This window comes from Nerophis lumbriciformis, linkage group LG11, assembly GCF_033978685.3.
Source record: "Nerophis lumbriciformis linkage group LG11, RoL_Nlum_v2.1, whole genome shotgun sequence".
NCBI classification, from domain to species: Eukaryota; Metazoa; Chordata; class Actinopteri; order Syngnathiformes; family Syngnathidae; genus Nerophis; species Nerophis lumbriciformis.
The window spans coordinates 30,533,366-30,550,827 of NC_084558.2; the positions used below are offsets into that span (position 1 = coordinate 30,533,366).

At 42.5% G+C, this 17,462-nt stretch overlaps 1 protein-coding gene across 3 annotated transcripts in view; it reads left to right on the plus strand.

Moving 5' to 3' along the window:
• grin2da (glutamate receptor, ionotropic, N-methyl D-aspartate 2D, a) overlaps window positions 1-17,462 on the plus strand; it is a 399,219-nt gene that overhangs the window by 272,957 nt on the left and 108,800 nt on the right. For all 3 annotated transcript variants that reach the window (XM_061966842.1, XM_061966841.1, XM_061966843.1), the window contains one exon: window positions 10,216-10,421. In XM_061966842.1, coding sequence (XP_061822826.1) covers window positions 10,216-10,421 — 206 coding nt within the window. The remainder of the gene's footprint in view (window positions 1-10,215; window positions 10,422-17,462) is intronic.

A 17,462-nucleotide genomic window follows, 5' to 3' on the forward strand; every position in this document is an offset into this window, starting at 1 on the left:
CCAAAAACTATTTGAAATGTGGACTCGTCAGACTACAGAACACTTTTTCACTTTGTATCAGTCCATCTTAGATGAGCTCAGGCCCAGCGAAGCCGACGACGTTTCTGGGTGTTGTTAATAAACGGTTTTCGCCTTGCATAGGAGAGTTTTAACTTGCACTTACAGATGTAGCGACCAACTGTAGTTACTGACAGTGGGTTTCTGAAGTGTTCCTGAGCCCATGTGGTGATATCCTTTACACACTGATGCCGCTTGTTGATGCAGTACAGCCTGAGGGATCGAAGGTCACGGGTTTAGCTGCTTACGTGCAGTGATTTCTCCAGATTCTCTGAACCCTTTGATGATTTTACGAACCGTAGATGGTGAAATCCCTAAATTCCTTGCAATAGCTGGTTGAGAAAGGTTTTTCTTAAACTGTTCAACAATTTGCTCACGCATTTGTTGACAAAGTGGTGACCTTCGCCCCATCCTTGTTTGTGAATGACTGAGCATTTCATGGAATCTACTTTTATACCCAATCATGGCACCCACCTGTTCCCAATTTGCCTGTTCACCTGTGGGATGTTCCAAATAAGTGTTTGATGAGCATTCCTCAACTTTATCAGTATTTATTGACACCTTTCCCAACTTCTTTGTCACGTGTTGCTGGCATCAAATTCTAAAATTAATGATTATTTGCAAAAAAAATATATGTTGTCTTTGTAGCATATTCAACTGAATATGGGTTGAAAATGATTTGCAAATCATTGTATTCCGTTTATATTTACATCTAACACAATTTCCCAACTCATATGGAAACGGAGTTTGTAAATGAGGCTCCAAGTGCGGTATAATGTTTTAATGTGAATGAGTGAGGGTGAACAAGTAGCGGTCCAATCCAAATGAATGATTGGCAAACACTGGAGTACGAAGATGCAAAACTACACCTTCTCTGTGTCACATCAAATACGAATACTTTGTTCACCCCCTGAGAAAAAAACATGGAGAATTTATTCCACATTTAGTCACATCAATGCACTATTTAGACAAAAGGACAAGTTCTAATGACCTCCTGCGGTCCAATCAGAGAAGAACCTTTCTTCGACTGAGCTGATGTTATTTTGGCGGTAACCTTTGTTCGTCTGTCAACATAAATGATCAAACCAGCCGACCCACTGACCTCACACTTTCTGCCTCCGAGCGAGACTCGCATCCCAAGAAATGTTAGCACACCAACCAAATTCAAATTCCACCGTTTGACTGCCGAGCAAAGTTCACTTATTTTTACCTCTTTTCCGTCTTCGGTTCATCTTTGTGCACGTAACGACCGTCTCCTTTTTTTATGTGCCACTTTATTACTTTGTCAGACGCTCTTGATTGCGCTGTAAGTCTTATTGCGCTTACTCATCTTTTATGCTTACTCTACCTTATTGAAGCATATATTGTTCCTTTTACACAACTAATTGTTTTTATGAAAGCTCATATCATTGTTGTTGTTACGCCTCTGAAATGAGGAAAGAGAATCACACTGCGTTTGGATCACGTGATGCAGAAGATGAAGCCCCTGCTCACACCAACATAAGCAGTTGTCGACACATTTACCTAAGATTTTGGATAGAAACATAAGAGAATAGGAGATAATAAAGACATCATGTTCCTCCATTTGAGCATATATCAATATATATTCTTATGTTTCCATATGTCCTTGTGGTTATTTGGTTGTATGCTTTGACATTGTGAAACGTACGGCCCGACGGCCAGATCAGGCCCGCAAACAGGTTTTATCCGGCCCGCGGTCTGACTTTGCTAAGTATAAAAATTAACCTGAAATTTTTTAATGAAGGAAACTGTTATGGTTACATTGGGAAAAAAGGCTCAGACACCAGGGGGCAGTAATGTTCAAAGAGCCCCTCCTTATGGACAGATCCCAAATGTCCAAGAAGTCGAACCACAAAAACCACAGGAACAAAAGTCAAGCGAGGGCGGTGGGGCGAACTGGTGGTGGATCGCCGGCCCAAGTGTCCCCGAAACAATCGGGGGCGGGTCTTGTGGCGGCGACGAGTAGACTGCCGCTGAGGCCGGCGAGGCGGACGACCAAGGAACGGCCACCTTCCTGGCCGTCGGGAAGGTGGACGCGAGTGGCGCCATGGTGCGTCTCGCCGGAAACGAGGAGGAGACGTCGGAGGCGAAGAGGATGATGTCTGAGGCGTGGAAGCAGCAGCAGACGTCGTCGTAGGCGAGGAAGCAGCAGCAGACGTCGTCTGAGGCGTGGAAGCAGCAGCAGACGTCGTCTGAGGCGTGGAAGTAGCAGCAGACGTCGGCGGCGGCGTGGAAGCAGCAGACGTCGTCGGCATGGAAGCAGCAGACGTCATCGGAGCCGGAGACGAGGGGGGCAGCTGAGGAGCTTGCCGAGGTGCTGAAGCCAGTGCTGCTGGCCTAGGTGCAGAGGTCGGCGGAGCCGGCCGAGGCGCTGAGGTCGGCGCTGCCTGCCGAGGTGCAGAGGTCGGTGCTGCCGGCGGAGATGCCGGGGTCAGCCTGGGAGCTGGCGGAGACACGGGGGTCAGCCCGAGAACAGTTGCTAGCTCGGGGACTAGCCTGGGGACTGGTGCTAGCTCGGAGGCTAGCCTGGGGACTGGTGCTAGCTTGGAGGCTAGCCCGGGGACTGGTGCTAGCTCGGAGGCTAGCCTGGGGACTGGTGCTAGCTTGGAGGCTAGCCCGGGGACTGGTGCTAGCTCGGAGGCTAGCCTGGGGACTTGTGCTAGCTCGGGGGCTGGTGCTAGCTCGGGGGCTAGTGCTAGCTCGGGGACTAGCCTGGGGACTCGTGCTAGCTCGGGGGCTAGCCTGGGAACTGGTGGTGCTGGTGATGGTAGCGTGGTTGGTGGGTGCGGACAGGCAAACCGAAAGATCGGTGGTAGCGGTCTTGCTGGCCGCAGCTGTGCTACCTCACCAGCACGGCCATCGGTACCACCCCCCACTCCCCTCCAAAGGCGGATTCCAGACGCTTCCAGTACCCTGAGGAACAGACACTAAGGGTGGGAGGAGGGTGTCCAGGCGACGGGTAAATTCCTCCATCCCCATATTGGAGTTAAACAGTCCCTTGAAAGAGTGTTGAGGAGGGCTAGAAAAATTGTCCAGGGTGTAGGTAAAAGAAAAAGACATCCTGAGAGGGGCAAGCAAAAGAATAAATAAAAAAAATTACTGGGGCGGGTCTAAAGTCACTGGGGGCGGAGCTAAAGAAAAACTGTGCCGTCAGGTCTTTATATTTAATTTGGCCGGAGTATACTGTTATGGTTACAGAGGGGAGATGACGGCTCAGACAACAGGGGGCTGTAATGTTCAAAGATTTATTATATATAGACCATATATATAATAATAAAACAATAATAATATAAAACAAGGAAACGTAGTGTGAACGAGATCCAAAAGTGTATGTGGTGTAAGGCTATGTGTGTAGTTAGCTGAAGTGTGTGTTACCAAGTGTTGAACGAGAGACGAGGAAGTCCAGGGGAAGAGAGAGATCCGTGTCCAAATGGGAGGTCGAGATCCAAGAGGCAGTCCGGGAAGCAGGGGGAGAAACGAGGTATGTCGAGACGCACAGCTCGACACGTGGAACAAAGGCAGACTGCAGGAAGGACGACAAGGGAAAACGTGAGACCATATAAACACGACGGAGGAAAACACAGAGAGCGAAGGAAGGTTTGCATAGAGCAGGACGTGGCTTACTGTACGCGAACAGAAGGTTATACTCCGGCGAGGCATGGCAGTTTATGCAGGTTTAAGAAGGCAGCTCGATCATTACAGGCAGGTGCGCTGATTGCCAGTGAATGATTGCAGCTGGCCTGCGATGAAGTGGTGACTTGTCCAGGGTGTACCCCGCCTTCTGCCCGATTGTAGCTGAGATAGGCTCCAGCACCCCCCCGCTACCCCGAAGGGATACGCGTTAGAAAATGGATGGATGGATGGATTGCAGCTGGCGGCTGCTGCAGGGCGGAGACGCGCGCGGCGCGTCCCTGGATGTGCGCGGCGCGTCCCTGGATGTGCGCGGCCGTGGGCGTGTCCCAAGGTGCGACAAGCAGAGAGCAAGGATGAGGGCGTATTGGAATGCGCCCTGACCGTGACAGAAACAGCTGTTTTAAATGTGTCCACTGGATGTTGCAATAGCAATTCTTTGTATCTTTGTAGATTATACTACATATGTACAAAATAAACCACATGATGTTAGCACATCAGTCGAGGAAAATGATCAAACTACATGAATGACATCCTGTAATTTGATTTTGATATAATTGTTTTATCTTGATAGATTGAAAATCAACACCAATGAGTTGACTGATGAACATTATCTCATAATTTATTCAGAAAATATAAATAACGACATGTAAGTGTGAAAAAAGACTCAACAACAATATGATTTGTACATTTTCAGAATGTGCTTGTTCTATTTTTAAACAAAGGAAACAATCTGAAGCTGTCTTTATTTTGAAGTTATCGTGGCGTGATTTTACGGGATTAGATTATTCTCCATGGGACTGCCAATCTAAAATCCATCCATCCATCCATCTTCTTCCGCTTATCCGAGGTCGGGTCGCGGGGGCAGCAGCCTAAGCAGGGAAGCCCAGACTTCCCTCTCCCCAGCCACTTCGTCCAGCTCTTCCCGGGGGATCCCGAGGCGTTCCCAGGCCAGCCGGGAGACATAGTCTTCCCAGCGTGTCCTGGGTCTTCCCCGTGGCCTCCTACCGGTCGGACGTGCCCTAAACACCTCCCGAGGGAGGCGATCGGGTGGCATTCTGACCAGATGCCCGAACCACCTCATCTGGCTCCTCTCGATGTGGAGGAGCAGCGGCTTTACTTTGAGCTCCCCCCGGATGACAGAGCTTCTCACCCTATCTCTAAGGGAGAGCTCTGCCACCCGGCGGAGGAAACTCATTTCGGCCGCTTGTACCCGTGATCTTGTCCTTTCGGTCATAACCCAAAGCTCATGACCATAGGTGAGGATGGGAACGTAGATCGACCGGTAAATTGAGAGCTTTGCCTTCCGGCTCAGCTCCTTCTTCACCACAACGGATCGATACAGCGTCCGCATTACTGAAGTAGCCGCACCGAGCCAATCTAAAATGATGAGCTTTATGTGAGCTCTTAACCCAAAACACTTAAACGTCTCTCATTGAAATCAATTGAAATCCCCTCCCCAAAAACAGCACAATTTAACATGTAACATGCCTTTTAAAAATAAAAGCAAATGTATATTTGTATAAAACAATACAATAGAGCACACCTGGGCAAATTAAAGCCCGCACGCCGCATACGGCCTGTTAAGATTTCCAATCCTGCCTGCCGGACATTTCCAAATCATTTTTGTCAACCTTTAACATCAAAACTGTAGCTGCCATTATGATGTGCAGTGCTGTTTTCAAACGACCGTAAGTCTTAAACTAAAGAAAGTATTTCAATGCGCGGGGTTTGTTTCCAGAGCCGCCAGCCTGAAAATGCGAATGTCAGGGATTGATTTTTACAACAAAGTTCTGCAGAAAAGTGATATTATATTAGATTGTTGGTGTTTTTTAGCCGTCATGTTCATATTTTGCCTTGTTTGCTGTATTATTGTTGCGTTTTCTTTGATTGTAAAATATACCGATTGAAGAGGTGGTCTGAGAATTAAAAGAGGAGCGGCATTCATATGTTGTTATTATTCAGTGTTTTATCATTCATAGTTGATATTATAAATCCCACATTCTTTATTTTCATGTACGTTCTGGTTGTCAGATTTCCATTCCATTGTATTCCGTTTTTCCATATCGTTTTTGGCATTTAGCATCTTTAGCATTTAATCAGACATTATTGGGAGTTTTTGGTTTGGTGTTCCTGATAAAAGGAACCTAAGCACACATACTGTACAGCAGCTATATATACAATATATATATATATATATCCATCCATCCATCCATTTTCTACCGCTTATTCCCTTTGGGGTAGCGGGGGGCGCTGGAGCCTATCTCAGCTACAATCGGGCGGAAGGCGGGGTACACCCTGGACAAGTCGCCACCTCATCGCAGGGCCAACACAGATAGACAGACAACATTCACACTCACATCCACACACTAGGGCCAATTTAGTGTTGCCAATCAACTTATCCCCAGGTGCATGTCTTTGGAAGTGGGAGGAAGCCGGAGTACCCGGAGGGAACCCACGCAGTCACGGGGAGGACATGCAAACTCCACACAGAAAGATCCCGAGCCCGGGATTGAACCCAAGACTACTCAGGACCTTCGTATTGTGAGGCAGATGCACTAACCCCTCTGCCACCGTGAAGCCCCATATATATATATATATAATTATATATATATAATTATATATCTGTAATTATATATATATATATATATATATGTATATTTATACACACATACACACCGGGCCCCCGGAGGCATTGTTTACTCTCACTGTGGCCCCAAGTCAAAATAATTTCCCAGGTCTATTGAATAGAATGTAGTACTAAAAACTACAGTAATTTTATGAAGTAATGTAATAACATTGTACATCATTTACCTTAGAGAGTGGACTTTTACCATATCTCCTTGCAGCTGTTTTCCCGTCAAACACACCATCAGCAGCTTTACATGTCGTATTGTCTGCTTTTAAATGTTATTTTAACATTCTTGGCTGGCAGTTACACTAATTCTTCTTAAGTACTTTAGTATATTACTTACAGATACAAAGTTTCCAAGGCAAATTTGAAAGAATCCAATAACACACGTGTCTGCATCATTCATTCAGTCATGAGCGTAACTTAATGAACTCTTGTGGCCGCAAGGCGTCACCAAAAACTATTACCACTATAATTTAAAGACTGTGTATTTCCATTCCAGATGGTTAATAATAAATATGTTAGGGTTTTTCATACATCTCATTGTTTTCTGAGTAAATAAAAGTATGTATGATTTGGGCGGATATCGTATCAGATCAATATCAACATGGGCTAAAACTCATATCGTAAGTGAAAAAGTTGTATCGTCACACCCCTAGTTTTGACTACAATAACAATATAGCTTCCGTACATGCGTAAATCTTTCCTGCGGTAGCAAACAAAAAAAGGATGCCTTTTCTTAGTTGCCGTCATAGGCCCGAAGTTACAGATGCTAAGCCTTCATTATTAAAACTTTGCACACCAGAAATCATTATGTGCACGTTTTTACGCGACAGGAGTTATGTTGCTGTGTAATGAAAAAGTTGACAATACCACAACAAGTGTCGACAAAAGCGGACCTATTTGTTAGCGATGTAACCCCTTTGGCGCGCACATACAGAAGTTGAGGAGTAGTTTACCAAAAAAATAGTTTTCATTTTCTAAAATAATATGGTAGTACCTTATCTTGTGCACACCCTAACGCAGCACAATGTGAACATGTAACATGCCTTTTAAAAGAAAAAGGGACCTTTATATAGGAAATATTGTATGAAAAACAATACAATAGAATGTATTACAAACAACTTGCGTAGTTTTATGAAGTATTATAATTAGAGATGCCCGATAATGGCTTTTTTGCCGATATCCGATATTGCTATATTGTCCAACTCTTAATTACCGATTCCGATATCAACCGATATCGATATATACAGTGGTGGAATTAACACATTATTATGCCTAATTTTGTTGTGATACCCTGCTTGATGCATTAAACAATGTAACAAGGTTTTCCAAAATAAATCAACTCAAGTTAAGGAAAAAAATGCCAACATGGCACTGCCATATTTATTATTGAAGTCACAAAGTGCATTATTTTTTTTTAACATGCCTCAAAACAGCAGCTTGGAATTTGGGACATGCTCTCCCTGAGAGAGCATGAGGAGGTTGAGGTGAGCGGGGTTGGGGGGGCGGGTTTGAGGTGGTGGTGGGGGGTTGGTAGGGAGTAGTGGGGGTGTATATTGTAGCATCCTGGAAGAGTTAGTGCTGAAAGGGGTTCTGGGTATCCGTTCTGTTGTGTTTATGTTGTGTTACGGTGCGGATGTTCTCCCGAAATGTGTTTGTCATTCTTGTTTGGTGTGGGTTCACAGTGTGGCGCATATTTGTAACAGTGTTAAAGTTGTTTATATGGCCACCCTCAGTGTGACCTGTATGGCTGTTGACCATGTATGCTTTGCTTTTACTTGTGTGTGTGAAAAGCCGTAGATATTATGTGACTGGGCCGGCACGCAAAGGAAGTGCCTTTAAGGATTATTGGCGCTCTGTACTTCTCTCTATGTCCGTGTACACAGCGCCGTTTTGAAAAGTCATACATTTTACTTTTTGAAACCGATACCGATAATTTTGAAAACGAAACCGATAATTTGCGATATTAGTCCGATATTATTGGACATCCCTAATTATAATAATAATGTACATTTACCTTGACAAGTGGACTTCTATGGTATCTCTTTCGAGCTGCTTTTCCGTGAAACACACACCATCAGCAGCTTCTCCATATTTTCGTGAATATACGTCGGTTGTTTAGATATTATTTTAAGTAATTTGAGTAAAATGGGGCAACTCGTTATATAAAATAGTTGTAAATTAGCTCACATGAAAATGTGAATGGAAACTGTGATTTAGTTTGGATTTCTGTGTAGTTTTTAACATGCAAATGGTTCCTTCCAATTAAAAATCAACCAAAAGCAGACAAATTGTGTTGAAGGTGATTCATTTATTGGACGAGCGTGTAACAACATCACAGCCTCGCTGCTATATTAAATTGTGCAGCTTATCTGCTTGCTACATCCCTTAATTAGGACAGCGGCGTCAGATGGGAGACAAATCGCGGCGGGTATTGCTCCACCTTTTGCACTCAATCCTGGGTGAGGGGGTGGTTCTTCTTTTTCACATCTCCAACAGTTGGTGTTTGAAATTAGACAACTTTTAATTATTTCATTATTTGATCTGCTTGAGGTTTCCTGATTGGCCTCCAGCATCTCTGCTCATGGTTGTCCATATTTGCAGCCCCCAACTCGCAGCAAGACGCAGCCATGTAGTCATGCAAGTGTGAATGAATGTTATTAACGGGGAAAAAAAAGATTTCATGAGCAATACAGCGTGTCCGCTCTCACCTGTTACATCATCCAGAATTAATATTTATGAACGTAGCCACGCTCTCGGCTCGTGCTTTTATTGTGGAGGGGGTGCTCCTGTTTGCTCACATGGAGGAGCCAGCTGTTCCCACAATGTACGATGGGAAGTGAAAAAGGCTGCAGTCGGGTACCAGCTGTCTCGATTAAACAAAACACATTTTAAAATCTACGCAATAGCCCACAGCTTGTTTATTGGCCTTCAAATACATCTAAACAAAAACAGGAAAAATGGACAAAAATAGCTTCTTTTTTTTTAACAAAATGTTTCTTTGCCCACAGCATATTCTAAAAATTAAAATAAACAAAAAAAAAATATGACATTTGTAGTTATTTTTTTATTTATTTGGCAAAATGTTTATTTATTGGTCCATGGAACATTCTAAATAATACAATTTACCAAACAAACAAAAAAAAACATGACTTTTGTATTTTATTTACCTATGTATTTTTTTTAATTTTTAATTGCATTTATTGGCCCTCGGCACAATCTAAAAACACATTTAAAAAAACAAATCAGATTTTTTTCGATTAATTTTCTTTAACAACAAATAATAATAAATGGGGGAGTGCAAAATGGCATAACATAACAAGAAAAATACACAAAAAGCTAATAATGATACAGTATGTTTTTTTTACACTATTAACAATAACAAAATCCTCCCTTCATCTTTTGAGTTTGCATGTGTTTTCCCTTTGGAAAAAGGTTGGACCCCCCATGCATCGGATTTCGTGTATGTGTCTGGGTGAATGTGTGTGTTGACAGCGGGACATGATGCAAATAAGATTTCTTTGTCCTCCAGCCAGGAAGCTTGCCATTCCATGTCACCATGGGGGGTGTGGAGAGGAACAAGATGGAAGCATGACATCACGCCATTGCTAATAATCTCATTTTAGACCACTTGAATTAGCTTCATGTGTCTCACTCAGTCAGGAAACAACAAACCAGTTAGTGGGAGGGAAGGTTAATGCTAAGCGAACTGCAGTTGATGCTGGAATATTTGTATTTGTACATGTTTTAGCAACAAATGACACGTGTGTGTGTGTGTGTGTGTGTGTGTGTGTGTGTGTGTGTGTGTGTGTGTGTGTGTGTGTGTGTGTGTGTGTGTGTGTGTGTGTGTGTGTGTGTGTGTGCGCTTGCAGGTTGGCTCATGGGAGAACGGCCACCTGCGGCTTCGATACCACCCTTGGTCACGTTATGGCTCCTTCCTGAAGCCGCTTGACGACGCCCAGCACCTGCGCGTGGTCACACTGGAGGAGAGGCCCTTTGTCATCGTGGAGCCGGCCGACCCGGGTACCAGTTCTTGCATCCGGGACTCGGTGCCCTGCCGCATGCCTCTCAACTCCAGGTACCACTCGATGTGACGTGAATGTGATGAATGAGGAACCATGTTGTCATCTTCACCACACTCTCATGCCAACTGACGCTAACATTGCAGCGGCTGCCACTAAATGTGAACAGCTTTCAGCTGGGTGGCCAAACTGTGGCAAAAAGAGAAGAGCGAGTAAGCTTAGCAACATTTTGATAACAACGTGGCTACTTCTTCTTCATGTGATTATTCCTCCTCTTCTTCATCTTCTTTATTCTTCTCTTCCTCCTTGCTTGCTGAAGAGGAAGTTAACTGGATGTTATAGGTCAAGTAGACAAAGCAATCAATAATCATCTTTAACCCTCAGGGGACAAAGGCTGGCTTTTTTTTTGTCTTTTCAGCAAATTGTTGTGTCACTCCAATAGGCCACCTACTCAGTGGCCTAGTGGTTAGAGTGTCCGCCCTAAGATCGGTAGGTTGTGAGTTCAAACCCCGGCCGAGTCATACCAAAGACTATAAAAATGGGACCCATTACCTCCCTGCTTGGCACTCAGCATCAAGGGTTGGAATTGGGGGTTAAATCACCAAAATGATTCCCGGGCGCGGCCACCGCTGCTGCCCACCGCTGCTGCCCACTGCTCCCCTCACCTCCCAGGGGGTGATCAAGGGTGATGGGTCAAATGCAGAGAATAATCTCGCCACACCTAGTGTGTGTGTGACAATCATTGGTACTTTAACTTTAACTTTATACATTATTTTTCCTAAGAGGTTTTTATCCTTGTTAAATTTGACAATTTCAATGTCCAAAAAACATTTTGGATTCATATTTTGAGACCTTTTTTTTGTCAAATCTCTCAAAAAACTTGAACAAAAATACTAATCTTTTTTTTTTTTTTTTTTTTTTTTAAATTTTGAATTGAATTGAATTGAATTGAATTATTTATTTCAAACCTGCACAGTACAACAACACACTTTTTTTTTTACATTTTGGCAGAGACATTTATGCAAGGCTTGAAAAGGGGTTGGATGAAGCAAATGCTTATAATATCCCAACCCCTCTCACTCATTCCACATTTAACATAAACAATATAATACAAGAACAATACTATACAAACAAAAACAAGAAAAGCTCCTGTACACTAACAATACAATTGTACCACTGTTAGTATAAGACAAGACAAGACGAGACAAAACACACACATACACATACACACACACACACACACACACACACACACACACACACACACACACACACACACACACACAGGCCCAAACACTCTCTGACCATACACCTCTCTCTCATCGCTCTGTGCTGAGGGCATCACTCTCTTTCCTCCTCGTACTTCTTCAGTACAGTCTTTTAAATGTAATCATGTTAGAACAGGTTTATAACTCGTCCCCTAAGTCAGTGTTTTTCAATGTTTTTTGAGCCAAGTCACATTTTTGGCGTTGAAAAAATGCAGAGGCACACCACCAGCAGAAATCATTAAAAAACGAAACTCAGTTGACAGTAAAGAGTCGTTGTCGCAATTGTTGGGTATGACTTTAAACCATAACCAAGCATGCATCAATATAGCTCTTGTCTCAAAGTAGGTGTACTGTCACCACCTATCACATCACTCCCTGACTTATTTGGAGTTTTTTTTTGCTGTTTTCCTGTGTGTAGTTTTAGTTCTTGTCTTGCGCTCCTATTTTGGTGGCTTTTTTTGGTATTTTCCTGTAGCAGTTTCATGTCTTCCTTTGAGTGATATTTCCCGCATCTACTTTGTTTTAGCAATCAAGAATATTTCAGTTGTTTTTTATCCTTCTTTGTGGGGACATTGTTGATTGTCAAGTCATGTTCGGATGTACTTTGTGGGCGCCGTCTTAGTTCCACAGTAAGTCTTTGCTGTCGTCCAGCATTCTCTTTTTATTAACTTTGTAGCCAGTTCAGTTTTAGTTTCGTTCTGCATAGCCTTCCCCAAGCTTCAATGCCTTTTCTTAGGGGCACTCACCTTTTGTTTATTTTTGGTTTAAGCATTAGATACTTTTTTACCTGCACACTGCCTCCCGCTGTTTCCGACATCTACAAAGAATTAGCTACCGGCTGCCACCTAATGATATGGAAGAGTATTACACGATTATTCTGTCGATAGGCAGCACTGACATATCATTTGCAGACTATAATTACTGGTTTGGAAAAAATATTTTTACCCCAAATAGGTGAAATTAAATAATCTCCCACGGCACACCAGACTGTATCTCACGGCACACTGGTGTACCGCGGCGCAGTGGTTGAAAAACACTGCCCTAAGTTGTTCCACAGACTGACTCCACGCACTGAAATGCACATTGATTTTAAAGTTGTTCTAAATTTAGGAAAATATAATTTGTTGTTTCTTCTTAGACTATAACTATGGTGAGCATCTCTATCCTGGAATAGGTTCTGTATATTGGATGGTAAAGAGTTTTGGGGTGCCCTAAACATAATTTGAGCAGTTTTAAAGTTGATCACATCGTGCAGTTGCTTTAACTCCATGAATAGTGGATTTGAATGATGTCTGTAGTGAACATTGGACACAATCCTAATGGCCTTTTTCTGCAGAGTGATTAAAGGCTGTAGATGAGATTTATAACAATTTCCCCAGACTTCAACACAATAGTTTAAATATGACATAATAAATGAATGATACAATAACAGCAGAGCATTAGTGTTCAATAAATGACATGATCTCCTCATCATTCCAACACATTTAGCAACTTTTGTTCTCAGGTAACTTATATGAGGCTTCCACGAGATATTTTCATCTATTACAACTCCTAAAAATGAATTTTGTTGAACATATTCTATTGGTGTATCATCAATAACAATCCTGATGGGTATATTACTTTTGCGATTGCTAAATAGCATGATTTTGGTCTTCTTTAAATTCAGAGACAATTTGTTGGTATTAAACCAAGTTTTTAACTTGATCATCTCCTCAGTTACAGAGGCCAGAAGTTGCTTCATGTCGTCACCTGCACATGTAATGGTTGTATCGTCAGCAAAGAGGATGAACTTCAGCAGTGTTGATACTTTACATATTTCATTGATATACATTATAAATAGTGTGGGTCCCAGTATCGACCCCTGGGGGACTCCACAGGTTATGTTCATGAGTGTAGATTGATGTTGGTCGATCTGAACAATCTGCTGTCTCTCATGTTAACCCCATAGAGGCTTTTTGATCAAAACATGTCACATAACACAAACATAACATTGCACAAAGGTTTAGTGCAGGGGTCTCAAACTCAATTCCCCTGGGGGCCACTGGGCCGCATCAGCTATTCCACAAGGAAATCTTTGTGAAAAAAATTCCAATCTGCTCAAATGTCTTTATTTCTATGTTTTAACACAAAATAAGATGAAAACAAATTAATATACTATTATTATTATTAGAATAATAGTGCAGCTGGGATATTCTCCAGCAACCCTGCGACCCCAAGAGGGACAAACGGTAGAAAATGGATAGATGGATGGATCATTAATACTATATTTTTATTATTATTATTATATAATATATATTGCAGATGAACAGGTGTCACTATCATTATCTGTTCACACAAGATCATGCCTTTGAGTTTGTTAGTTTTTCCATGTTTAATGTTGAGTTCCTGTCCTGCGCACTTATTTTGTAGTTCTACTTCTGTTGTGAGTGTCCTGCAGCAGCTTTACTTTGTTTCCCAGCGCACCTGTTTTGTGTTCAGTCTTCTCTATTTAAGTCCAGCTGGTGCTGCGTCTTTGTCGGGAGATTGTTGTACGAATGTTTGCTGCTTTGAGGCTGCCAAGTTAGTTAGTTGCTGTGTGCATTCCCAAATGCGTGACATTTGCTATGTGACTGCAGACTACTTTAGGCTATACTGAGTTAATTTTCTTTTATCCCGCCGCATACGCATCACTTTGATTTATTTTGTCAAAGAGAGACATACTGTGTATACATATTATATCCCGCTGGGCAGCAACTTAAAAACGTTGTTTTGGTAAGTGTTTTGAACGCACCGCGCTGGGACAAATGACCGCTTCTGCCCAGTAGCAGCGAAACACTGCCAGCCAGCCTGGCACGGAAGAAAATCCTTCATGGCGTTCACATGGACACATTTAATCGTGTTAAAAGCCGAACTGGAATAAAAATGCTTCATGTAAATATTCTGACCAAATCACACGTTTGGATCAAAATTTCATTCCGATCGAGATGGGTGGTTTATGCCGAAAGTCATTTGGATTGTAGCACATGAAAAACACATCTTCCGAAATTTGGGTTGGAATGATCCTTACTGCGCATGTCTTTGATGTCAGCTATACTTTGGTGGTGGAAGGAGACTAAATTTAAGGGTGCCATATGTATAAATTTAAAGGTGCCATATGTAATAATTTAATGTCAAGTCGTGATTAAATGGCTCTGATATGTCAAACGGCATTAATAAATCATGTTCTTTTCTAATACCTCTATAACTGATAACAGTAGTTCAGCCGGGATATGCTCATTTCAAAATTAGATTTACAGCCCTGAAATCTTGTTATTGTTTTCATTTCGATGTCCCGCCCTTCACCGTTTGACCAATTAGAAAGTCCGTGAGTGTGTTACATCCAGGTTGACAGTTACGCACCGCAGACCTGAGTAAATCTAAAAGGTGTTGTTACGATTCTCAACTTATTCATGACAAAGCCCGGAACAAAACGAGGATTTGTATCGGGGATGCCTTTGAAAATTGGACACGATTGAAGGCAGAGAAGATTTTTTCATCTTACTCCAAACTTTCTAATGTCCTCTTTGATAGGTAAGTAAGGCATTTACGTTTTCATATTACTTGTAATACAAACCCCGTTTCCATATGAGTTGGGAAATTGTGTTAGACGTAAATATAAACGGAATACAATGATTTGCAAATCATTTTCAACCCATATTCAGTTGAATATGCTACAAAGACAACATGTTTGATGTTCAAACTGATAAACATTTTTTTTTTTGGTGCAAATAATCATTAACTTTAGAATTTGATGCCAGCAACACGTGACAAAGAAGTTGGGAAAGGTGGCAATAAATACTGATAAAGTTGAGGAATGCTCATCAAACACTTATTTGGAACATCCCACAGGTGAACAGGCAAATTGGGAACAGGTGGGTGCCATGATTGGCTATAAAAGTAGATTCCATGAAATGCTCAGTCATTCACAAACAAGGATGGGGCGAGGGTCACCACTTTGTCAACAAATGCATGAGCAAATTGTTGAACAGTTTAAGAAAAACCTTTCTCAACCAGATATTGCAAGGAATTTAGGGATTTCACCATCTACGGTCCGTAATATCATCAAAGGGTTCAGAGAATCTGGAGAAATCACTGCACGTAAGCAGCTAAGCCCGTGACCTTCGATCCCTCAGGCTGTACTGCATCAACAAGCGACATCAGTGTGTAAAGGATATCACCACATGGGCTCAGAAACACTTCAGAAATCCACTGTCAGTAACTACAGTTGGTCGCTACATCTGTAAGTGCAAGTTAAAACTCTCCTATGCAAGACGAAAACAATTTATCATCCACACCCAGAAACGCCGTCGGCTTCGCTGGGCCTGAGCTCATCTAAGATGGACTGATACAAAGTGGAAAAGTGTTCTGTGGTCCTGACGAGTCCACATTTCAAATTGTTTTTGGAAACTGTGGACGTCGTGTCCTCCGGACCAAAGAGGAAAAGAACCATCCGGATTGTTATAGGCGCAAAGTTGAAAAGCAAGCATCTGTGATGGTATGGGGGTGTATTAGTGCCCAAGACATGGGTAACTTACACATCTGTGAAGGCGCCATTAATGCTGAAAGGTACATACAGGATTTGGAGCAACATATGTTGCCATCCAAGCAACGTTACCATGGACGCCCCTGCTTATTTCAGCAAGACAATGCCAAGCCACGTGTTACATCAACGTGGCTTCATAGTAAAAGAGTGCGGGTACTAGACTGGCCTGCCTGTAGTCCAGACCTGTCTCCCATTGAAAATGTGTGGCGCATTATGAAGCCTAAAATACCACAACGGAGACGGACTGTTGAACAACTTAAGCTGTACATCAAGCAAGAATGGGAAAGAATTCCACCTGAGAAGCTTAAAAAATGTGTCTCCTCAGTTCCCAAACGTTTACTGAGTGTTGTTAAAAGGAAAGGCCATGTAACACAGTGGTGAACATGCCCTTTCCCAACTACTTTGGCTCGTGTTGCAGCCATGAAATTGTAAGTTAATTATTATTTGCAAAAAAAAAATAAAGTTTATGAGTTTGAACATCAAATATCTTGTCTTTGTAGTGCATTCAATTGAATATGGGTTGAAAAGGATTTGCAAATCATTGTATTCCGTTTAGCCCTGCGATGAGGTGGCGACTTGTCCAGGGTGTACCCCGCCTTCCGCCCGATTGTAGCTGAGATAGGCTCCAGCGCCCCCCGCGACCCCAAAAGGGAATAAGCGGTAGAAAATGGATGGATGGATGGATGTATTCCGTTTATATTTACATCTAACACAATTTCCCAACTCATATGGAAACGGGGTTTGTACATGGAAATGGACATTTCGTATGTCAACTATATTGTCCAATACCTTCTATGATCTTGTCTAACAAAGCTGATATGTTCGTGTAATGAATGCTTAGTGTGGTGGTGCTTTGCTCCCAGTGTAATGCTTAGTATTCTAGCCCAGTCAATGACACATCGACATATAGGCTAACGGGGGAAATATATGCCCGTTAGCCTGTGTCTCGATTTGTATTCGAGCTGACGGCAAAATATATTTTTGATCTTTTCGGATGTGGATATGGGTAGTGTCAGTACCTATTTCGTTCTCAATATGCTGAAACGCTGAGGAAATGGGTTCCAACATTAGCACGGCTGTCATCATGGCATTGTGAAACGTATGGAGACAGCCAAATCACATGATAAAATAATTCCTCATTCATGTTGCCTATAGGCCAGTGACGTGCGGTGAGGTTGATGGCTGGTGAGGCACTGACTTAATCACAGTCAGATTTACAAACATATGAACCCTAAAGAGTATCTTATTCACCATTTGATTGGCAGCAG